A 24395-nucleotide genomic window follows, 5' to 3' on the forward strand; every position below is an offset into this window, starting at 1 on the left:
TTTTCTCTACTTGAAACAGATGCATTTGTCCTCACGTTGTCTTTTTTATTTATTTAATTTGTACCTTTATTTAACTAGGCAAGTCAGTTAAGAACAAATTATTATTTTCAACGATGGCCTAGGAACAGTGGGTTAACTGTCTTGTTCAGGGGCAGAACCTTGTCAGCTCGGGGATTCAATCTTGCAACCTTTCTGTTACTAGGCTACCTGCTGCCGGTCACGTTCTCTTTGTTTGGCCACATGGTTAAATTAGGGTAATTACTATAAATCTGTGAATACAATATCCAGTAAAATGTATAATCTTCTTTCACAAATGATTCCAGGAACCAAAAATCAATTTTTAACTACAGCAGTTCCAGTTCCAATAGAAAGTAATGCAATGTCAAATCAAATTGTATTTGTCACATGTGCCGAACACAACCTTACTGTGAAATGCTTACTTACAAGCCATTAACCAACAATGCTGTTAAGAAAATATTTACTAAATAAAATATTTACTAAATAAAAATTTAAATAAAAAAGGAATAAAATAACAATAGGAGGCTATATACAGGGGGTACCGGTACCGAGTCAATGTGTGGGGGTACAGGTCAGCCGAGGTAATTGAGGTAATACATTGGGGCAAAAAAGTATTGAGTCAGCCACCAATTGTGCATGTTCTCCCACTTAAAAAGATGAGAGGCCTGTAATTTTCGTCATAGGTACACTTCAACTATGACAGACAAAATGAGAAAACAAATCCAGAAAATCAAATCACATTGTAGGATTTTTTATGAATTTATTTGCAAATTATGGTGGAAAATAAATATTTGGTCACCTACAAACAAGCAAGATTTCTGTCTCTCACAGACCTGTAACTTCTTCTTTAAGAGGCTCCTCTGTCCTCCACTCGTTACCTGTATTAATTGCACCTGTTTGAACTTGTTATCAGTATAAAAGACACCTGTCCACAACCTCAAACAGTCACACTCCAAACTCCACTATGGCCAAGACCGAAGAGCTGTCAAAGGACACCAGAAACAAAATTGTAGACCTGCACCAGGCTGGGAAGACTGAATCTGCAATATGTGAGCAGGTTGGTTTGAAGAAATCAACTGTGGGAGCAATTATTAGGAAATGGAAGACATACAAGACCACTGTTAATCTCCCTCGATATGGGGCTCCACGCAAGATCTCACCCTGTGGGGTCAAAATGATCACAAGAACAGTGAGCAAAAATCCCAGAACCACACGGGGGGACCTAGTGAATGACCTGCAGAGAGCTGGGACCAAAGTAACAAAGCCTACCATCAGTAACACACTACGCCACCAGGGACTCAAATCCTGCAGTGCCAGACGTGTCCCCCTGATTAAGCCAGTACATGTCCAGGCCTGTCTGAAGTTTGCTAGAGAGCATTTGGATGATCCAGAAGAAGATTGGGAGAATGTCATATGGTCAGATCAAACCAAAATATAACTTTTTGGTAAAAACTCAACTCGTCGTGTTTGGAGGACAAAGAATGCTAGGTGGCATCCAAAGAACACTATACCTACTGTGAAGTATGGGGGTGGAAACATCATGCTTTGGGGCTGTTTTTCTGCAAAGGGACCAGGACGACTGATCCGTGTAAAGGAAAGAATGAATGGGGCCATGTATCGTGAGATTTTGAGTGAAAACCTCCTTCCATCAGCAAGGACATTGAAGATGAAATGTGGCTGGGTCTTTCAGCATGACAATGATCCCAAACACACCGCCCGGGCAACGAAGGAGTGGCTTCGTAAGAAGCATTTCAAGGTCTTGGAGTGGCCTAGCCAGTCTCCAGATCTCAACCCCATAGAAAATATTTGGAGGGAGTTGAAAGTCTGTGTTGCCCAGCAACAGCCCCAAAACATCACTGCTCTAGAGGAGATCTGCATGGAGGAATGGGCCAAAATACCAGCAACAGTGTGTGAAAACCTTGTGAAGACTTACAGAAAACGTTTGACCTCTTTCATTGCCAACAAAGGGTATATAACAAAGTATTGAGAAACTTTTGTTATTGACCAAATACTTATTTTCCACAATAATTTGCAAATAAATTCATAAAAAATCCTACAATGTTATTTTCTGGATTCTCATTTTGTCTGTCATAGTTGATGTGTACCTATGATGAAAATTACAGGCCCCTCTCATCTTTTTAAGTGGGAGAACTTGCACAATTGGTGGCTAACTAAATACTTTTTTACCCCACTGTATGTAAGGATACACCGATATTACATTTTTGGCCGATACCGATATCCAATATTTTCCTTGCCAAAAAAACCCCGATACCGATAGCCGATATTTAACATTTTAGCGGCCTTTTAAGCATTCTAGTACAGTTAAATAGTTAAACACACACATGGACGCAGCGGTCTAAGGCACTAAGTCATCACTACAGTCCCTCCTTTGAATACAGGTTGTATCACATCTGGCAGTGATTGGGAGTCCCATAGGGCGGCGCACAATTGGCCCAGTGTCGTCCGGGTGAGGCCAGGGTAGGCCGTCATTGTAAATAAGAATTTGTTCTTAACTGACTTGCCTCGTTAAATAAAGGTTACACAAACCCCACACTGACCAAAAAGTTATTTTGTTGGCATTTACGTATGTCCCCATTACCAGTAAAACATAACCAAAACCTATTTATTTCACTTACTTGTGTTGTTTCGTTCAGTCGTTTCAGGATTTCATCACAAATGTCAAGCAGTGCAGTTTCAGCTCTGTCTGTCCATGGCCTCTCTTCCTTGGTGCGCACTTTCACTGTGTCCGTTTCTATCTTGTCCAGCTGTGTATGTAACATTTCATGTAAACCCTGTTTCTTGTCTGCATCAAAGTAGTGGTCCTTGTACCTAGCATCGAGCATGGAGGCGACACAGTAAAGAGGCTCAGAGAGAATGACACCGAATCGCTTATTCACAGCCTCAAGTACTTTTGTAAGTTTTAACCCCACGGTCTGTGTCGGCAGTTTTGTTGAGCAGGCGTTTGAATTCCATGACAGAGGGTATGGCAATAACGATATGAGAACCAGCACATTTTTGAGCATGCAATTCGGATTTCCTCAGTACGAAATCCTTTGTGCTGTCAGACTCGGCATGCTCATGGAGCTGACATTGCTGGTCAAAATGTCAGTCATGAAGCTAATAGCAGTGACACCAATAGCAAGTAGCTCATAGATGTGCATTTCAACAATACTGTTTAACTCCAGTAGCGAAACATCTGAAAAATAGCGCCTACTTGGTAGTGTGTACCGGGGCTCGAGGTGCTTGACCAGTCGGCAAAAACCAACATCATACACTACAGTGAACGGTTGATTGTCAAGGGCAATGAGTTACATCATCTTGGCGTTAATGGATTTCGCCTTTGATTTGTCTTGCTGAAATGTTCTTACTCTTTCAAATGACTGCTCGACTTGAACTTGTTTATTTGTTGGATGTGTGCGCTTAGTATTTTTCTGCTTTTGTTCTGTGTAGCGCTATATTTTTTGTGGTGTCATTCCGTCATCTACCTACGTTATATAGGCATGCATGTCAGCTTTGACATCGGGGCGATGTTGGCATTTTTAGCTAATATCGTCCGATTCCGATATGCTCATCGATATACCGTGCATCCCTAGTAATATGCACATGTAGGTAGGGTTAAAGTGACAGCCTATCCTTCACATGCAGATAGCGATGCTTAGTTTTCAGTTTGTTTAGGTTTGTCCTACCTGCCAGGTTGAAAGGACAGTCACAAGACTCATCGCCATCCACCGATTGGCCTCATAAAACAGCCATTAAATGATGAGAAGAGAATGTCAAGATACTAACAATTTTTTGACACAGATGAAAAAATGGCAAATCATTGTTACCAGATAGTTGCAGTAAGAAAGCCTTTATTATAAGTGTAAAACTAACAAGGACTCAATAATCCATGCTTTCTGTGAATGCAATAAAGTTATGGGTGGAGCTAGAAAGTTGGCTGTCAGAAGTATTACAGTGTAAATGTAAATGTCATCTGTCTGTCTGCATATTTCCAGACATGGAATATGGGAGTGTAGTGAGATACCCAATGGGCTGGACAATTCTCTTTTCATCACTCAACTTGAAAAAACGTATCCTGAAAATGTAGACATCAATCAATTTGCCATCATTAACACAATGAAAAAATCAAAAATATTTTTTATTGAAATAGCATGGGCGACAGAAAAACAAATAGGCACAATTTAAGGCCACGTGGCAAACAATATTGCAGGCGCTAGGGATGGGGTTGTGAGTATGCGGGTCTGAGCAGATGAGATGTCGTTGTTTGTGTCCGTCTGTAATTTGTTGTTTGTATGTGTATGTTTGTATCTGGTTTGTACTTTATATGTACAAAAAATAAATATGCAAAAATACGTTATTATATTGGTATCTCCATGTTGGAATGTTAGTTACCATGTTATGACTTTAAAAAGTATATACATGTCTCAGTTTGCCATGGTGGAGGTGATGGCGACCAGCCTAATGGATGGGTTTGGAGGGCCCCTGATGAAGTTCCTGAGACACAAGGAGATGCTGGTGCTGGCAGTCTGCAGCACTGCCTTTCTGCTGGGAATACCCCATGTCATGCAGGTACCCTGGAGTGTATGCCTAGACCATATAGGTGTACACTCATCAGACAAATCCAGCACAGCAATAATCCAGGACAAGTAGTGGACTAGACTAGTAATAAAGTGCACTTAGGGTAATATAATTATACTCCACCAAAATGTACACTGTTAGATGAAATCATGCTATATAGAACCAAAAAAGGATACAATTTTAATAATGTAGCGTGATTAATTCTCAGAAACTCAGAACTAAAATCGTATATACAGTAATTGCATCAGATGCTTGATTAGTTTCTAGGTGGAGATGTATGAGAAAAGGTACTAACAAGACTAGCTTTGTCTCCAACTTTTTAAATGCTAAATCTCAGCCAAAGCCCCCCTCTCCTTCCAAAAACTTTCCACTTGAAATCATAGCTTGAAAACCTTGCCCACACTTTAAACACCACATTCACCCAACCCTGATACTTCTAAATAATCAGTGACAGAATGCCAAAGCACTGGAACTACTTTTACTCATTAGTCGTTGCATCCCAGAATATTTTAGCATATGTTACATCACTTGATGTAACGTTCTGTCCACGAGAGATTAGTTATTTCTTACAGCCGGTATTAAACATTCTCTCTTTGACCAGGTGGGGATCTATGTATTCCAGCTGATGGACCACTACACGGCCATAGTGTCTCTCATGTTCCTGGCCTTCTTTGAGGTGCTGGCCATCTGCGGACTTTATGGTGAGACCAGTGTGTGTCTAACATATGCGTGTTAGTCATTACAGGAATTAAATTAATACATTCATTCTGACAGGTGTGAGGAGGCTTTCGGCAAACTTACAGGAGATGACAGGAAATAGGCCTAATATCTTCTTCAGAGTGTGCTGGATGTTTGTGGCTCCTCTTCTGATCACTGTGAGTCATCCTCATTCACCCTAACAGAACTATAGTGTCTACAAATAACTCGCCATACAGTTGACATTGTCAAATGTAAAAAAATATCTAAAAAAATGACAAGGGCATATCTGTTTTTGAGAGTAGGTCTACTTTGAATGCAATTGATAAAGGTATTTGTATCATCCCTCTTTCTCCTCTGGTGCAACAGATTATCCTGGTGTTCACAATCATCCAGTTTAAACCAGCTCGCTATGAGGACTACGTGTATCCCCCGTGGGCTCAGGGGATTGGCTGGGTCATTGCTATGGCATCCATCATCTGGATCCCACTCGGAGCTCTTCACACACTGTGGGTTCTGCCAGGCTCCTTCACTGAGGTACTGTATTACTATCAATCTCTCTCTCTCTACCTATATCATTATTTTGACCTTAGTACAACACCTAGCAACCTTGTCAAGAGGTTCTGGATAGAGTGGGGCAGTATCCAGATTTTCATATCGTCATTCCGTCCTTCTCTCATCCCAAGACTTATGGTATTGCCAGCTTAGTACACTTGGGGGCATAGAAAAATGCAAAAAAGCCCATTGGGTGTCAATTACCAGAATGCAGAATTAGCACAATAATTGCGAATTTCCATGGAAGCTACAAGCTAAATATGCTAACAAACACAAACGAAAATAAACTAATTGCAAAGACAGGCAATCCAGCTCATAAAATGATACATATATTAGGTAGGTGCTACCGAATGTAATTTTTGGTGAGTTTGGACATTTGCACAATGTCTCTCATTCACATTCACTTGTAAATGAACAAAGTTTTAAGGAATGCTTGTCTGAAGGAAGAAAAGTACTGGTTCTGGAGAAGCTTATGTACACGCTGAGTCTGTGTGGAGTCTGGAGTCACTAGGGCAATGGGCCTGCCTGCTCTGCTCGGAGAAGAGGAGGGGGGGACCAGATGGGCTGACAACGGAGAGGAGAAAAAAACTCAAGGAAATCAAGATACCAGTGGAAGCTGTACAGATTTCTCAAACATGGCAGAATGCTAACACTATATGATGATCCGTCTCCTTATTAATTCCGCCCCTTACTTGAATAATTAGCAAGTTAAACTTAGGGGATGCGTTAATGCAGAATTCTGTGTTTTTTACTCAGAAAAAAAGATACAACTCATGAGAAATATCTTGCTGCGTTTTGTAAACGCATGATCTAAAATGTTTTATTGTAATTTCTGCTTGGCATCAGACTAATTTTGAGCTTTAGTTGCTATTTTCCACTTGGATGAGAATTCACCAATGCATTCTATCAGCAGACAGCGCTCTGACTGATGTGTAGTATGGTGGTTAATTTCTTTACTATCAAATGAGGAGAGACAAACTTATCACACAAGTCAGAGTTATACTTAAACTAAATCTTTATTCACTTATTAATACGGGAACAGGTCAATACAACACACACATATAAAGTGAATCGATTGAGTGCTCTACGATAATAATGGCTGGTCAATGAATCACCCTCAGATGATTCGTTGAGAGCCCTGAGACAAAGGCCTTTTATAGCCAAGATACACCCCCTTCAGTCTACATGACAAACAACCGATGTATGGAATGGGTCAGAAGGTTAAGATTTGTATGAAAGTTAATTCACAGCAGACAGTATCTGCTGTAAAAACTGTTCTCATTGTGTAGACATCGTAAATCTCCTGTCATTGTTCAATCTCCAAGAGGCCCACTTTCAGTTCACACAGACACAATAGAGTTATAAGAACCCTCTATTCTGTTGCATAAAACAACCACTAGATGCAATTACACTATTATAACATAATCTTGCATTTTTGCTCTCACAGTAGTTACTTTTCTCCAGCACTTTCGGTGTAGCCTGCTTTTCTCTGGTAAAATGCAAGATTAACAACAGGAAATGTAGCTGGCTATATTCTTTCTATGATAAACATTAGAAATATGATGGCCATCTATCGTTTTTGCAAAAAAATATCAGCTTTTTCATTGTAAGCTCACTTACTTGTGTGGCTGCCTGCCAAATAGCATTGCACTTCTGTTGTCATCTGATGAAAATGAAGTTATTTTCTGCCGAATGTGTTGCACTAATTAATTTTCGGTGAAAACTGAAGTTGCATGCCCCTGATCACTCTATTGAAGCTAAAAAACACTGACTTCCAATATAAAACGCGACCCCTGTCAATACACAGCTGGACTCAACTGATCTGGGGAACTACGGTAAACTTCATAATGTGACAGGTGAAACGAAGAAAGCGATTTGCTTTATCTCCTAATGTAAGGACAAGTTGACTGCAGGTATTCACTTAAAAATTAGCTACAAATATTAACATTTATCGAAACACTTCAAATAAATAGTTTCAATGGTATTGAAAAACCATCCCTATTTCCAAATGCCCCAGTATATGGTATATATGGTCTACCTTCCAAGCCTAGTTCTGGTGTAATGGCTAAGCAAAGTTGTTGGACAGAATTAGTCCAAATTCATATGTTGTTAAAGACTTCTAATAATGTCTTGTCTTCCTACCCCCAGAGATTAGTAAAGTCAATCACCCCCTATGCACTGGAGAACGAGAGGGGAGGAGACACATACCCAAACATAGCAGTCATCAGCTCCTTAGGTAGAGAAACAGAGAAGCCTCACATTCAGACAAACCTCTGATACTGACTCTCTCTACTGATGGCCTCTGTACCAGCCTGGGATTCTGGGACTATGCTAGGCTTGGAGAGCCAGGTGAGGGTTCACTAAGGATGTCAACCCTGATTCACATTGGCACTGGGAACCACACTGTCTGTGGATGACGTGACAAAAACCGTCCAACAACATTCCTATTGGTGTTGTTTGGGACTTCTGCTCATGGGGAAGTGGGTTGTTCTACTTCGTGGAGTGAATTACAGATCTTTTTAAAACACTGTTATAGTCAATTATGTAATAACAAATAGAAGAAATGGGCCTGGACCCAAGAAGATTACCTATCTCTGCTTTGAAAGATCAGAATTGGTCATGAGTGGGTACTGGTACATGATGAATAGACCTTTACCTGTCCATATGTTGCACTGTCTGAACTTTGGTAATATGTTTTCTATATGTAGCCATGGATAACCAAAGTACAACTGTGTGAGAACTGTTAGTTATGGATGTTGTTGTTCTGCCCTTCAAGCATGTTAGCTTTCACTTGAGCAGCACCTTGTGGTTAACACAACTGAGGAGGTACTACATGTATTTCTAGAGTACCACAGTGAGTCATAATACCCATAAAACCTAGCAGTCAAACAGGGATATGGTTCAAATTGTTTTTCCACAGTTCATTTTTCCAATAGGGGATTTTAGAAACACTTAAAATAAGGGCTGTGTTTTCATGTAGGCTTACCCTGATGTGAGTTTTTGATAACTGTGTAAACCTCACTGGGACATGGTGACTTTTATCAATATATTCGCGTGTATTACCCCCCAAAATGAAATGCCTTTTTAGCTGCTAATGTGGCTATCATAAAGAACTAGAAAAAACTAGAAAGAACTCTCGATTAACTATCTGTTAGCAAAATTTTGTCATTAATAAATTGGAAAAATGTCTTTAAATTGACAAGTGTTACATTGCACAATACATGTTACCAAAGGTGTCAGCTGAGCAGAGATGACATGCAGGAGCTTGCAGGAATTTGCATGTCTCTTTTAATGCTAATTAGCATTTTTGAATCAGAGTAATAGAGATTAATATATTGATAAAATTCACCTTGTCCGAGAGAGGTTTACATGGTTATCAAAACGTCACGTCAGAGTAATCCTACACAAAACACAGCCCTTATTTTAAGTGTTTCTAAAATTCCCTGTTGGAAAAATGAATGGTGGTAAAATTATTGGAACCATTTCCGGTTTACCACTAGGTTTTATGGGTATTACGACACCACCACCATGGAGCTATATATTAGTAAAACATGTACAGTATGATGCAGTAGCTATGGATCAGCACAGCAGTTAATAAAATAATCTACCAAATGCAGCATTTGGAACGTATTGTTAAAATATTCCTTATGTAATATGTTGTTTACAATAAAATGCCACAATATGTTTGATTTGGCTGCTGCGGGTCAGGGGGCAAGGAGACCCACAGCTCCGCTAAAACCATTGACAACTACATGCTGTTTAAGGGATTGTTACATAAATGTTACGACTATTTGATTTTAATAGTCAGAACTACAAATTCCACATTATTCCATGCAAAACAATTGTACACATTTACCTCTATCATCAGTTATACAGCAAGTAACTACATGCTTTTCATGATCCGTAAACATCACTGATCATGTAATTTCAGATACATATGAAGGTGCCTATCGATTTGGCATGTAGCTAGCTAAGCAAACATCATTACCTTGCATCATCAGAGATTGGGCTTTTGGAAAGACTTTGACAGTCGGCAAGTCCACCTTCTGGTAAATTGTCAGTCAGACTACTGCCATCACCAATATAGATGGCAAGTAAATCAAACAACATTTGGATAGAGTCATCTAGTTTAACCCTTGAAAGTTTGCTTGTTGTCTAGCCATATTGACGTGATATGTTATTAGCTAGCGAAATTTACGTGGTCCATCAATCAATGTAGCCTATATCATGTAGCCTATAGTTTTTTTCAATTTTCCCCAAAAATGACATTCCCAAATCCAACTGCATGTAGCTCAGGACCCGAAGCAAGGATATGCCTATTATTGATACCATTTGAAAGCAAAGACTTAAGTTTGTGGAAATGTGAAATTAATGTCTAGAATAATACATTAGATCTGGTAAAAGTTAATACCAACAAAAAAAAGTGCATTTTCTATTTAAAAAAAAATCATCTTTGAAATGCAAGAGAAAAGCCATATCATATAAGCGTTTAGGAACAATTTAGACTTTGGCCACCAGATGGCAACAGTGCATTGCAATACTGCACAATATTTTGTACCAAGTCTGCCAAAATGTGCCTAATTGGTCAATTGAAATATTTAAATCCATAACAATAGAGAACATACACAACTATGGTAATACAAAATGTAAGTTTACACACTCCCAGGAATGTCATACATGACGGATAATTAGATTCCCTACAGAAAAACACTAACCTTCACACATCTAGATGGCTGGGCAGGGTTGGTGTGGAGTCAGAGACAGTAGGAGTTCAAACTGTAGAACTCAGTTTTATCAAACTGAAAAGTATGTTACATTTTATCTCTGGGACCCTCAAGATGACAAATCAGAGCAAGATTACTGAATGTAAGTACATTATTTACCTTCAGAGGTGAATGTATCAAACCAGTTGATGTGAGTTTTTTTGTTGTTGTGCACTCTCCTCAAACAATAGCATGGTATTTTTTTATTGTAATAGCTACTGTATAGCTACTATTGGTCAGTGCAGTGCGATTAACAAGAATTTAAGCTTTTTGCCCATATAAGATATGTCTATGTCCTGCAAAGTTTGCTGTAATTTACGTAATTCTAGTCACATTAGCACACGTTAGCAACACCAATCCCATAGAGGTTAAACACTCTTAAAAACGCTGTTGAAAATGGGGAGTTATTTTTTTATTTAACTGGGCAAGTCAGTTAAGAACAAATTCTTATTTACAATGATGGCCTAGGAACAGTGGGATAACTGGGATAACAGATTTTTACCTTGTCAGCTCGGGGATCTGAACTAGCTGGCCCAACGCGCTAACCATTAGGCTACCTGTCTCACAATGTTATTGTGACGTTTTATTGAAAACGACCTATAGGCTATATATTATGTATTATACCCATTGCAATCTGACAAATGGTCACTTTCCGTGACTCAATTTATTGGAAAATGTTATAGTATTTTACATAACATTTTAAGCAGCATATGTTTGAAAGGAAATTATGCCTGATTAAAATAGGTATAATACTTATTAAAATAAGTATTATAGGAATAATCAGTAAATATTGTCATTGTAGGCAATATATAATCATACTCTACAATTCTGTCATGTTATGTAAGGCACAATAAAAAGCCAACTGACTCAAGAGCCAAAGGGTGTGCCAAGTTATGATCATCAGTTGGTGGTGCCTATATTCTGAGGGGTTTTGTTTACAAACCTGTCTGAGATTATGCCATCTAGTTTATATTTGTTCAATTAACAGAATAACTAACACTGTAGGGTTATTTAGATTGACAGTAAATTGCTATCAAAAGATGAAAAGATTTAACACATGATCAAAACAAATAATGGTGCACAAAAAGGAGCCACCTTTGACAATCCCTAAATCATTTTTATTGATAAACATCTACTATATCATAGAAGTACACACTTGGGGAGAGTATACAAGTTAGTTACTTCCTCTAGACAAGATGACAGTGTTTTCTTTATACTCCTCCAAATGGATCCAAAGTGCAAAACAATTTAAATCATATGGGAGTGGGGAAATACACTTGCTCCAAAGTGATGGGGTTGCGTAATCGTGCTTGAATGTCCCTTATACACATTTTCTGATTAGTGATGGTTGATATGGGTTTTGAAAAACATACGAGCAGACTTAATACCAGGATAACCAAATCTGCTTGTTATTAAAATACCATAGAAATGGATTGAGCATCTATGGTTAGGGAGTACAGAATATCAGCCACATCTACCAATAATCAAAGCTAAAATACCTATAAAAATAATAATATATATATATATATATAATTATCATTCTTTATTGAATAGCAGTGTTGTCTTCCATCATTTTAAACAGATATGTATTATGACTTACAAAAACAAAAATGCAATTGATGGCATACTCTTCCCTCTGTCAGGATGGTCAGGTAGAATATATGACCACAGGAGCAACAACCCTCCTCTCCTAAGTTTGCAGTGGCTTCAGAGCAATACACCAAAGACCATGTTGCAGCACTCATAGTAATTCAGTGGTGGTTAAGAGTACCTGCCCACCCTCTCCTCACCAGAGACCCCCCCCACCACACACAACCACCTCCACGCCTCCTCAAACAGATCCCTTCACTCCACATCCAGTTGAATACTAGTTTATTTTCGTCGTTGCCCGGCAGGGGTCGCTAAGGAGTTGTCACCATGGCTCTATCTGCTCCTTCAGCTGATTCCTTCCTGCTCGGTTGCTATGACACCTGTTCCACTGGCCTCATCTGCACATCTCCGATCTAGAGGCAGACAAGCAGGGTTACATACACAAACAAACTGCATGAATGTCCTCTATAAAAGAGGTGTTTCAGACTATGGAGGTCAGGACCATTGACAATGTACACTGAGTGCACAAAACATTAGGAACACCTTCCTGATATTGAGTTGCACCCCTTTGCCCTCAGAACAGCCTGAATTTGTCGGGGCATGAACTCTACAAGGTGTAGAAAGCGTTCCACATTGATACTGGCCCATGCTGACGTCAATGCTTCCCACAGTTGTGTCAAGTTGGCTGGATGTCCTTTCGGTGGTGGACCATTCTTGATACAGGAAACTGTTTAGCGTGAAACCCAGCATAGTTGCAAATCTTGACACAATAAAACCTGTGCTCCTGGCACCTACTACCATACCCCGCTCAAACGGACTTAAATCTTTGTCTTTCCCATTCACCCTCTGAATGGCACACACACAATCCATGTCTCAATTGTCTTAAGGCTTAAAAAGTACTCTTTAACCTGTCTTGTCCCCTTCATCTACACTGATTGAAGAGGATTTAACAAGTGATCAATAAGGGATCATAGCTTTCACCTGGATTCACCTGGTCAGTCGGTCATGGAAAGAGCCAAATGGTTTGTACACTCTGTGCATAGTACCATTGGTCTATCTAAGAGGAGTTAGTCTTGACTTGAGAAAGAGGCAAGATATAAATAAGTAAACCAAGTATTGACAGAAGCGACAGACAGAGCAAGCACTACATTACCTGGACGTGAGGCGGGGTGCCCAGAACGTATGTGACTGCACTGGCTATGTCTTGTGCTTTCAAACACTGCAGAGGAAAAAAATGCTAATTTGTCAAACATTTCTTCATGTATTTGTATTGAGAGAAGAGGTAGGCCCATCCACCCACCCACACTCCTAGTCTAGCTGCCTTACTTTTATACTCTCATACACAGCAGCTGCTTTCTCTGGATCACTGTTGTGGTGCCGGAAGGCAAACTCAGTCTCCACTATTCCAGGGGATATACACTATGGAAGAGGAAGGCACAAACCGTGCTCGTTATTGATGTTTATGCACACATACACAGACAGACACTCGTACGGACGGACGAACACACACCACAAGCGTGCATATGTAAGTACACACCCACAAAACAATCAAATTTATATCTAATAATTGTATAAGACAGTTGTCAGATTCATATGAAAAAGAGAGAATAATAATGCTGCTCTTCTCACCGTGGCTCTGATGTGAGTCTTTGCTTCCCGCAGCTCTTGCCGTAGCCCCTCCGTTAGAGCAGTAACAGCATATTTAGTGGCACAGTAGAAGTGTTCATCTGCACTAGGGACCATTCTATGTCCCCCCATACTATAGCAGTAAGCGAGGGAGGGAGAAACGGAGAGAAAGTGAGAATGGCATGTATGTGATACATCCTCTATCCTGTATCCCTCTGACTTCTCTTCTGTCTAAAACCAAGAGTAAAATTGTAGGCCCTCTTTCCTGTATCTTCTGAGAGAATCTTAAATCATATAAAATGTCAGTTATAACAGGCATTTAACAGGCTGAAAAGAAGCTGTAGTCTACCTGTTAATATTGATGATGTGGCCATCGTCCACATTCCGCTCTTTCATTGACTGGTAGGCCTCGCGGGTACAAATTGACAGGGCCAGGACATTCACCTATAGGAGAGGTTCTGTCAAATACTTGCACTTGTATCTGCCTTCACAAACAAAAATATATTCTGTCTAGGTGTATAAGACTGTAGTTATTGTCCTCCACAGTGTCATTGCCAATGCCCCTTGTGATATTACACCTCATATCCAAGATGGCGGCACAGTAGGACGTGTATATCGGTCTTTGTCTTATCCCTTGTAAATACCGGTCTTTTTTCGTATATATCTTAATCTCACTTCTATCTATGAACTAAATATACTTTCCTACAACCCGCCTCACCAAATGTGTTACGGATCTGCTATTTTTATTCCTTATAACTGGAAGTTCCACCAGGAGCTAACTAGCTACTAGTCTTTGTTAGCCACGGCTAGCAGTCCTCGCCTTTCCCCCCCCCCCGCATCAGCCAGCCTTAGCTTGGACAACACCTGCCAGTCTTGCACAGCGCGATATCAACCCAGAACATATCGGACTGCTTGTGTCTGCTATATCACCCTAGATTCCTGCAACCCGCCTCACCCAATGTGGTATGGATCTGTTATTTTTATTCCTTATAACTGGAACTTCCATCAGGAGCTAGCCAGTAGCTACTAGTCTTTGTTAGCCACGGCTAGCTGTCCTTGCTTCCCCCCCCCTGGAATCAGCCAGCCTTAGCTCGGACAATCACCTGCCAGTCTGCACAGCGCGATATCAGCCCAGAGCATATCGGATTGCTTCTCTCTACCATATCACCGGATTCCTGCCACTCTGGATCATTACACTGGATCTTTACCCCTAGCTAGCTGCTAGCTATCTAGCTACCTGCAAATGAGTGGCTACTGTTAGCTAACGCCTCTGTACCGAAGCAAGCACCAGCTAGCCCCATATACCAACTAATTATAGGGCTACAATAACCTCCTTCTGCCAATTGGCCTGGACCCTTTATTGTTGACACGGAGCCCCGCCGATCCATCACGACTGGACTGGTGACGTGATCGCCCGATGTGGTCTCAACAGGCTATTCTGTTACGATGTCGCCACAGAACTATCTTCTAGCCCCAGCCCGTTAGTTTTTTATGAATGCTGCATCCCCTGCTCACCCAGCATAGTGGTGAATACCGTACAGCACCCGTACTCACCTATTGCTCCTCTTTTGACCCTATGATCACTCGGCTACACTCCTGATGCCCCCTGGACTGTTTCAATAACACGGTACCTCATTTTGTTTACAGGTTGGCCCCAGCTTCACACTCAGGTTCTGTATGTATCCAACTGACCCGCTCTGCCCTTTCTTCGCCATTTACCCGTTGTTGTCTTAGTTCTCCTGATCAACACCTGTGATTGCTTTATGCCTCTCTCTAATGTCAATATGCCTTGGCTACTGCTGTCTTGGCTTGTTTTTATTGCTTTATTTCACTGTAGAGCACACAGTCCCGCTCAAAATACCTTAGGTAGCTCCTTAGTCCCTTCTCACACACATGCATAGACCTCACCTACGTTAATTGATGCCTCCAGAGACAAAACCTCTCTCATTATCATGCAACGCATAGGTTTACCTCCACTGAACTCACATCCTACCATACCATTGTCTGTACTATTATGTACTGTACTGTACTAGATTATGCCTTGAATCTATTCTACCACACCCAGAAATCTGCTCCTTTTATTCTCTGTCCCCAATGCACTAGACGACCAGTTCTTATAGCCTTAAGCAGTACCCTTATCCTACTCCTCCTCTGTTCTTCTGGTGATGTAGAGGTTAACCCAGGCCCTTTAACCCCCAGTTCCACTCCTATTCCCAAGGTGCTCTCATTTGTTGACTTCTGTAACTGTGGTGTGGGGGCTGTGCTTTGGCAAAGTGGGTGGGGTTATATCCTTCCTGTTTGGCCCTGTCCGGGGGTGTCCTCGGATGGGGCCACAGTGTCTCCTGACCCCTCCTGTCTCAGCCTCCAGTATTTATGCTGCAGTAGTTTGTGTCGGGGGGCTGGGGTCAGTTTGTTATATCTGGAGTACTTCTCCTGTCCAATTCGGTGTCCTGTGTGAATCTAAGTGTGCGTTCTCTAATTCTCTCCTTCTCTCTCTCGGAGGACCTGAGCCCTAGGACCATGCCCCAGGACTACCCGATATGATGACTCCTTGCTGTCCCCAGTCCACCTGGCCGTGCTGCTGCTCCAGTTTCAACTGTTCTACCTTATTATTATTCGACCATGCTGGTCATTTATGAACATTTGAACATCTTGGCCATGTTCTGTTATAATCTCCACCCGGCACAGCCGGAAGAGGACTGGCCACCCCATATATGCTCTCTCTAATTCTCTTTCTTTCTCTCTCTCGGAGGACCTGAGCCCTAGGACCATGCCCCAGGACTACCTGACATGATGACTCCTTGCTGTCCCCAGTCCACCTGGCCGTGCTGCTGCTCCAGTTTCAACTGTTCTGCCTTATTATTATTCGACCATGCTGGTCATTTATGAACATTTGAACATCTTGGCCATGTTCTGTTATAATCCCTACCCGGCACAGCCAGAAGAGGACTGGCCACCCCACATAGCCTGGTTCCTCTCTAGGTTTCTTCCTAGGTTTTGGCCTTTCTAGGGAGTTTTTCCTAACCACCGTGCTTCTACACCTGCATTGCTTGCTGTTTGGGGTTTTAGGCTGGGTTTCTGTACAGCACTTTGAGACATCAGCTGATGTACGAAGGGCTATATAAATAAATTTGATTTGATTTGATTTTTGATTTGTAACTGTAAAAGCTTTGGTTTAATGCATGTTAACATTAGAAGCCTCCTCCCTAAGTTTTTTCCCTCACTGCTTTAGCACACTCCGCAAACCCTGATGTCCTAGTCGTGTCTGAATCCTGGCTTAGGAAGGCCACCAAAAATTCTGACATTTCCATCCCCAACTATAACATTTTGTGCCAAGATTGAACTGCCAAATGGGGTGGAGTTGCAATCTACTGCAGAGACAGCCTGCAGAGTTCTGTCATGCTATCCAGGTCTGTGCTCATTTACAAAATAGCCTCCAACACTCTACTCAGCAAATTGGATGCAGTCTATCACAGTGCCATCCGTCACCAAAGCCCCATAAACAACCACCACTGCGACCTGTATGGCCCTCACTTCACATTCGTCGCCAAACCCACTGGATCGTGGACTTCTATAAGTCTTTGCTAGGTAAAGCCCCGCCTTATCTCAGCTCACTGGTCACCATAGCAGCACCCACAGGTAGCACGTGCTGCAGCAGGTATATTTCACTGGTCACCCCCAAAGTCAATTCCTCATTTGGCTGCCTTTCCTTCCAGTTCTCTGCTGCCAATGACTGGACCGAATTTCAAAAATCACTGAAGCTGGAGACTCATATCTCCCTCAATAACTTTAATCATCAGAGCAGCTTACAGATCATTGCACCTGTACATAGCCCATCTGTAAATAGCCCATCCAACTACCTCATCCCCATATTGTTATTATTATTATTTTTTACAAATTTGCTCCTGTGCACCCCTGTGTCTCTACTTGCACAGTCATCTTCTGCACATCTATCACTCCAGTGTTTATTTGCTAAATTGTAATTATTTTGCCACTATGACTTATTCATTGCCTTTCCTCCCTAATCTTACTTCATTTGCACACTGTATATAGACTTTTATATGGGGTATTGACTGTATGTTTGTTTATTCCATGTGTAACTATGTTGTTGTTTGTGCCATACTGTTTTGCTTTATCTTGGCCAGGTCGCAGTTGTAAATGAGAACTTGTTCTCAACTGGCCTACCTGGTTAAAATAAAGGTGAAAAAATAAAATAAAATAAAAATGACCTCCGATAACATACTGTTTGGTTAGTGGCTGGTCACACAGGTAGAGATCGTGTCATTGTGTGTCACTGTGTCAAATTGTGTCATCTGAACCTGACTGGTCTCCTCCATCATGTGACTTTGAGAGTGACGCCAACGGTGTAACTAAGGGAATAGTGGGGGGTGGCACGGCAAAACAAGGACAGCACACAGATTACACTGTCTAAAAATTTACACAGCGTACACATTCATCTTGGCCACCATGCCAACAGATGTGACAGGCGTTAGAAATGCTCAGCTCCTCTGTAGGGATGGGACTACATTTTGAGCCGGAGGGCTCAGCCAGAGTGGCCTGAATGGAATGGTCTTGAGTTTGATGAATTAGTGTAAAGAAAAGGCCCAGCATAATAGATGGATGGAAATAATGCCTGGCTTCTTCTACAAGTGGGCCTCTGTGTAGTAGCACCATACCAGGCAATGGGACGACTCCTTGTGAGGGGGAGTGTGTGTGTTGGCACTGCATCTTACAGGCCTATTATGTTAAAGTGGTTGTGGGTTCGTTAAACCCTTTGTACAATGCATCACACCGACGCATAACACTGTCTTTATTCGCCACGGCAGCATCCTTCCCTCTGCTTATATATTATATCTATCTCCCCTCTGTAAATTGCATATTCCCACTGTAATCAGACTATAGTATAGTTTTATGTTTATCGTTCCAATATTGTATAATCTGTACGATGTCTATGTGAACTTGTCTGTATTCAGTTTGTAAAGTGTCGCTGGCAGAACCTTCTCACGAGGGTAAATTCCGAAAGTATTTAGACCCCTTCACTTTTCCCAAATGTTTTTTAACGTTTCAGCCTTATTCTAAAATTATTTTTTTTTCATCAATCTACACACAACACCCCATAACGACAAAGCAAAAACAAGTTTCTAGAAATGTTTGCTAATGCATACAAAAAATAATAATGAAATATCACATTTACATAAATATTTGGTCCCTTTACTCAGTACTTTGTTGAAGCACCTTTGGCAGCGATTACATCCTCAAGTATTTTTGTGTATGACGCTACAAGCTTAGCACACCAGTATTTGGGGAATTTCTCCAATTCTTCTCTGCAGATTCTCTCAAGCTCTGTCAGGTTGGATGGGGAGCGTCGCTGCAGATATTTTCAGGTCTCTCCAGAGATGTTCGATCGGGTTCAAGTCCAGGCTCTGGCTGGGCCACTCAAGGATATTCAGACACTTGTCCTGAAGCCACTCCTGCATTCTCTTGGCTGTGTGCTTAGGGTTGTTGTCCTGTTGGAAGGTGACCCTTCGCACAAGTCTGAGGTCCTGGGTGCTTTGGAACAGGTTTTCATCAAGGATCTCTATACTTTGCTCCATTCATCTTTCCCTCGATCCTGACTAGTCTCCCAGTCCCTGCCGCTGAAAAACACCCACAGCATGATGCTACCACCACGATTTACCGTATGGATGGTTCCCCCAGAAGTGACACTTGGCATTCAGGCCAGAGTTCAATCTTGGTTTCATCAGACCAGAGAATCTTGTTTCTCATGGTCAGAGTCCTTTAGGTGCCTTTTGGCAAACTCCAAGCAGGCTTTCATGTGCCTTTTTACTGAGGAGTAGCTTCCGTCTGGCCACTCTACCTTAAAGGCCTGATTGGTGGAGTACTGCAGAGATGGTTGTCCTTCTGGAAGGTTCTCCCATCTCCACAGAGAAACTCTGGAGCTCTGTCAGAGTGACCATCGGATACTTAGTCACCTCCCTGACCAAGGCCCTTCTCCCCTGATTACTCGGCCAGATCTAAAAATAATCTTGGTGATTCCAAACTTCTTCCATTTAAGAATGGTGGAGGCCACTTTGTTTTTGGGGACCTTCACTGCTGCATAAATGTTTTAGTACCCGTCCGCAGATCTGTGCCTTGACACAATTTTTATTTAACTAGGCAAGTCTTATTTTCAATGACGGCCTAAAAACAGTGGGTTAACTGCCTTGTTCAGGGGCAGAACGACAGATTTGTACCTTGTCAGCTTGGGGATTCGAACTTGCAACCTTTCGGTTACTAGCCCAATGCCCACTAGGCTACCCTGCCGCCCCAATCCTGTCTAGGAGTTCAACGGACAATTCCATCAACCTCATGGCTTGGTTTTTGCTGTGTTACCTTATATAGACAGGTGTGCCTTTCCAAATCATGTCCAGTCAATTGAATTTAGCACAGGTGGACACCAATCATATCGTAGACGCATCTCAAGGATGTTTTTTTATTTTGAATAAATTTGCTAAAATGTCTGAAAAACCTGCTTTTGTGTTGTCATTATGGGGTATTGTGTGTAGATTGAAGAGGACTTTTTTTTATTTAATCGATTTTAGAACAAGGCTGTAACCTAATAAAATGTGAAAAAAGTTAAGGGGTCTGAATACTTTCCAAATGCACTGTACTTGTAAATAAAGATTATTCTGATTCTACTCTACAACCAAATGTTTTTCACAGTTATTCTCTATTTAGCTATGGTTGCTACACTTAAGTACAGCAGTTCAGTTGTTGAGTAACAACTGTATGACAGCCCAGCACACAGTTACAGTAGTTACTATGTTGTTACAGTTGTTGTTGATTGGAAAGACATGGTACATAGGCTGTGTGTGTATGTGTGTGTGAGAACCCGTGTACATTGTGTGTGTGTGTTGTCCACTCACATCGATCATGTTCCTCCAGCCGTCGGTCTTGCCACTGAGCAGGGGTTCGTTGTGGGCTAGGCCTGCATTGTTGATACACACATCCACCCCCTGATGCAGTGTCTTGATGGCAGAGAACATGGACAGGATGTCCTCTTCACAGGACAGGTCACACTTATAGGGGATCAGCGTGCCGCTGTAGCCCGCGCTCTGGCACTCGGCTGCCAGCTTCTACAAACGTCACACAAATAGGGATAAGACTGATCACAAATCAGGTAAACACGTGATGTGAGAATTTAAGAAACTCCAGACTATAACATGTGTTGGACTTTCTAGATTTACAATTTCTGAAATTAAAATGATTAGTAATAGGCCTAATACATTTGATCTGTCACACTGATTTGAGCTGTAATAAGGGAGACACGAGAAAACACCAAACAAATTAGCGCCCTACCCATTCACCCACACTCTGGGCCGAAAGGAACCACAACCATACAATCAATCCCGGTATATTCCATAAAAGGAAGATAGCCAGGGAAAACCCAGGCTAGTCAGCAGCAGCACTCCTATTACAAATTCTCTAGTCTTGTCTGAAGTTTATCAACAAAGAACACTAATTTTTTCGATTATAGAAACACCTGCAATCTTGTTGTTAAGAAATGATTGGTACTCTACCAGTTTCATTTAGGGACACATCTCTGTTTAGACTCAGTGTCTGGCTAAAGGAAATAATCAATATGTTAATGACCCTTATTAACCATGATGACCCTTATAAAACTAAAGTGACCCTTGACCCTTATGAACCTTACCCCTCCACTAAACATGGAGCTATAGAGAGCCACAGTCCCTGACTCCCTGGCCTGCTCCAGGCCCAACCAGCACAATCAGGTCAGCCTCCCTCAATGCAGGGTTCTAGGATGGAGGGTCTGTCTGTCTGATGCGATTGGACATAGATCCCCCTACCGGGCACAGAACCACCCATCACATGATGTCCCTGTCTGGACTGCTCTCAGTACAGAATGATAGGGGAGGATTGAGGGAAGAGTGTGTGTGTGTCTAGGGAGGGGGGGGCGCAGTAGTGGCAGGCAGCGATGATGCCAAGGACTGCATGGCATTCTCAGCCTCTTCCTCGCTCTCTTTTTGAGCCAAAGTGCTGTGACATTTGGGACGAGAGCACTCAGTCTCATGAGGAGAGGGCATGGATGGAGCGACGCGGGGACACACATGTACACACACTAATAGTCTATATAGCCTAGAGCAGGGATCATCAACTAGATTCAGTCGCGGGCTTATTTTTTTATTGCGTGGATGGTCAGGGGACCGGAATATAATTACAAATAATGACAAATGCAAATTGACTGCAAGAAGCACAGACAGATATATTTGACTAAAACATAATCATTTCAAACCTTGCTTGCATTTGTATACGATCACATATACAGTATCTCTTATGCATGGGAATACCTTGGAACAGATTTCAAAAATTAAAACCACCTGGGGCTGATTTGCTGGTCTTTTACAGTCTTATGTCCAACAATAAATTATTAAAATATTACATTTTTTTTGACCCGCAGGCCAAATTCGGCCCATGGGCCGCTAGTTGGGGAACTCTGGCCTAGAGAGCCAAAGACTGGGAAGCAGTGATTTAACTGGGATTATATACAGATAAGGCATTATCTCCACACAGAATCCAGGATTTAAAAAGGTTTTTGTAAGCTTTGAATAGAACATTGAATAATTTCTCTAGTTTTACAAAGACATGTCACAACAGAGTTCACAAATAGGGTCATATGAGGGTGGACTGTATCCCCTAGGATTTTTACAGTAGCGGTGGCAAAGTTAACGGGGGTGCACCCCATGTTTCATTTTTTTTTTATACTACTGTGAGAAGTTCACTTCTGGTGACTTTTTAAAAAAGACATTCTACTCCAAAATTAATTAAATATGTATTATGTTGACACCATCTGAAATATAATTTCCCCTTAAATAGCATTATAACCTGTATCTCAACTGACGCTGAATAGCAGCTTTAAATAAATAGTCTGAAGCATGGATTTGTCCATCTGGATTTAACTCACTGAAAAACCCCAAAAGACTTACAATATATATTTGTAGCATTTGATATAACTCGTCACTCCAGGGTGGTAAGCACTGCTTGCCTATATAGCAACCCACAATGCTCTGGTTTCCTCATTCTTCACAAGTATATTTGGTTACTAGTACATTAAGCAGTTTTCAGAAAACTACCTCTCAACTGAACTGCTCCTTTTCAACGTGGGTTACCACTCCACCAGGGAGCGTTGAGTGGCTTCCTTTCTATTTTCAGGGATTCGGCTTCACTTTACCGAGTGAAGTTACCTCAGTTAGCAGCAGTTTTTGTTGTCGGATAGATAAGAGTATAGCTGGTATCTGGCCTACACACAATTAGTGCTGTTACTTACTTCTACTCGTGGTCTCTAGCTCTCCATCGGTTCCCACTGTTCGGAGTTGGCTGAACTGTCGAGTGTCTTAGCTGGCTAGCAACCTCTGAGCTAAACCCCTATTCGGTTTGTCTGGAATAACATAAGCGGTGCTGTTTCTTCACCCCATCATTGAAGCAATATCCATTTTACATTTCCCTGTAAAAGTTCAAATTAGCCATGCGTTTCTACCTCAAGTTAATTGGTTTAGACACCAAGTCAGAAATTGTTATTTCACATGCTCACTTGGCTCGCTAGCTATCGTCACTCAGGTAATGATAGTGAGCTAATTAGCTAGCATCCCTGTACGCACTACTTTCACAAAATGTGTCATGGGGAGAAGAGAAAAAAAGTATGTTTTAAAGCTAATTTCCTGCAATTCTACACATTTTGCCATGGCTTTTGTCGTGTTCTTATGTGATCTCAGTGACTCAAACATTATAACAAAATCAATGGTGGTTGGCCACATATCAATGGTGGTTGGCCACAGACTGTCTAGTTTTTATTTTGGGGATTGTTAGTTCTCAAAGATGATCTTTGAAAAATACCAGTGGTGTAAAGTACTTATGTAATACTTTAGTATGTTTACTTAAGTAGTTTTTTGGGGTATCTGTAGTTTATTTATATTTTTACTACTTTTACTTTACTACATTCCTAAAGAAAATTGACTTTTTACTCCATACATTTTCTCTGACACCCAAAAGTACTAGATTTTTAATGCTTAGCAGGACAGAAACATGGTGCAATTCGAGCACTAATCAAGAGAAAATCCCTGGTCATTGTTACTGCCTCTTATCTAGCAGAACTCACAAAACACAAATGCTTCATTTGTAAATGATGTCTTCGTGTTGAAGCTTGCTCCTGGCTATCAGTAAATAAAAAATAAAATTGTGCTATCCGGTTGGTTTGATAAGGAAATTGAAAGGATTTATACTATTAGTTCGATACTTAAGTATACTTTAGCACTTGCATTTACTTTTGATACTTAAGTATATTTTAAACCAAATACTTTTAGACATTTACTCAAGTATTCTTTTACTGGGTGACTTTCACTTGAGTCATTTTCTATCAAGGTATCTTTACTTAAGTATGACAATTGGGTACTTTTTCCACCATTAAAAAATACATATTTTCTAACTGGTTTCAGTCGTTTAAATTTACACTGAAAACGAGGGGTGTAACCCTACAGGTATTCGCAGGGACCTCGGTTCAGTCCGCACTGTGAA

General features: G+C 41.2%; 2 protein-coding genes across 2 annotated transcripts in view; one reads left to right on the top strand and one right to left on the bottom strand.

Annotated features, from left to right (window-relative positions):
- Window positions 1–9534, top strand: part of si:ch211-283g2.1 (sodium- and chloride-dependent GABA transporter ine) — a 44011-nt gene extending 34477 nt beyond the window's left edge. The window contains exons 10-14 of the mRNA XM_064978416.1: window positions 4447–4587; window positions 5198–5297; window positions 5371–5471; window positions 5662–5829; window positions 7996–9534. Coding sequence (XP_064834488.1) covers window positions 4447–4587; window positions 5198–5297; window positions 5371–5471; window positions 5662–5829; window positions 7996–8124 — 639 coding nt within the window. The 3' untranslated portion in view covers window positions 8125–9534. The remainder of the gene's footprint in view (window positions 1–4446; window positions 4588–5197; window positions 5298–5370; window positions 5472–5661; window positions 5830–7995) is intronic.
- A 2172-nt stretch (window positions 9535–11706) lies between these two features.
- The window catches only part of LOC135548620 (dehydrogenase/reductase SDR family member 11), a 49809-nt gene continuing 37120 nt past the window's right edge, over window positions 11707–24395 (bottom strand). Inside the window, exons 2-7 of the mRNA XM_064978418.1 lie at window positions 20732–20941; window positions 14176–14270; window positions 13830–13959; window positions 13527–13619; window positions 13354–13419; window positions 11707–12613 (exon numbers count right to left, since the gene is read on the bottom strand). Coding sequence (XP_064834490.1) covers window positions 12572–12613; window positions 13354–13419; window positions 13527–13619; window positions 13830–13959; window positions 14176–14270; window positions 20732–20941 — 636 coding nt within the window. The 3' untranslated portion in view covers window positions 11707–12571. The remainder of the gene's footprint in view (window positions 12614–13353; window positions 13420–13526; window positions 13620–13829; window positions 13960–14175; window positions 14271–20731; window positions 20942–24395) is intronic.

The sequence above is a fragment of the Oncorhynchus masou genome, chromosome 11 (genome assembly GCF_036934945.1).
Source record: "Oncorhynchus masou masou isolate Uvic2021 chromosome 11, UVic_Omas_1.1, whole genome shotgun sequence".
Classification (NCBI taxonomy): domain Eukaryota; kingdom Metazoa; phylum Chordata; class Actinopteri; order Salmoniformes; family Salmonidae; genus Oncorhynchus; species Oncorhynchus masou.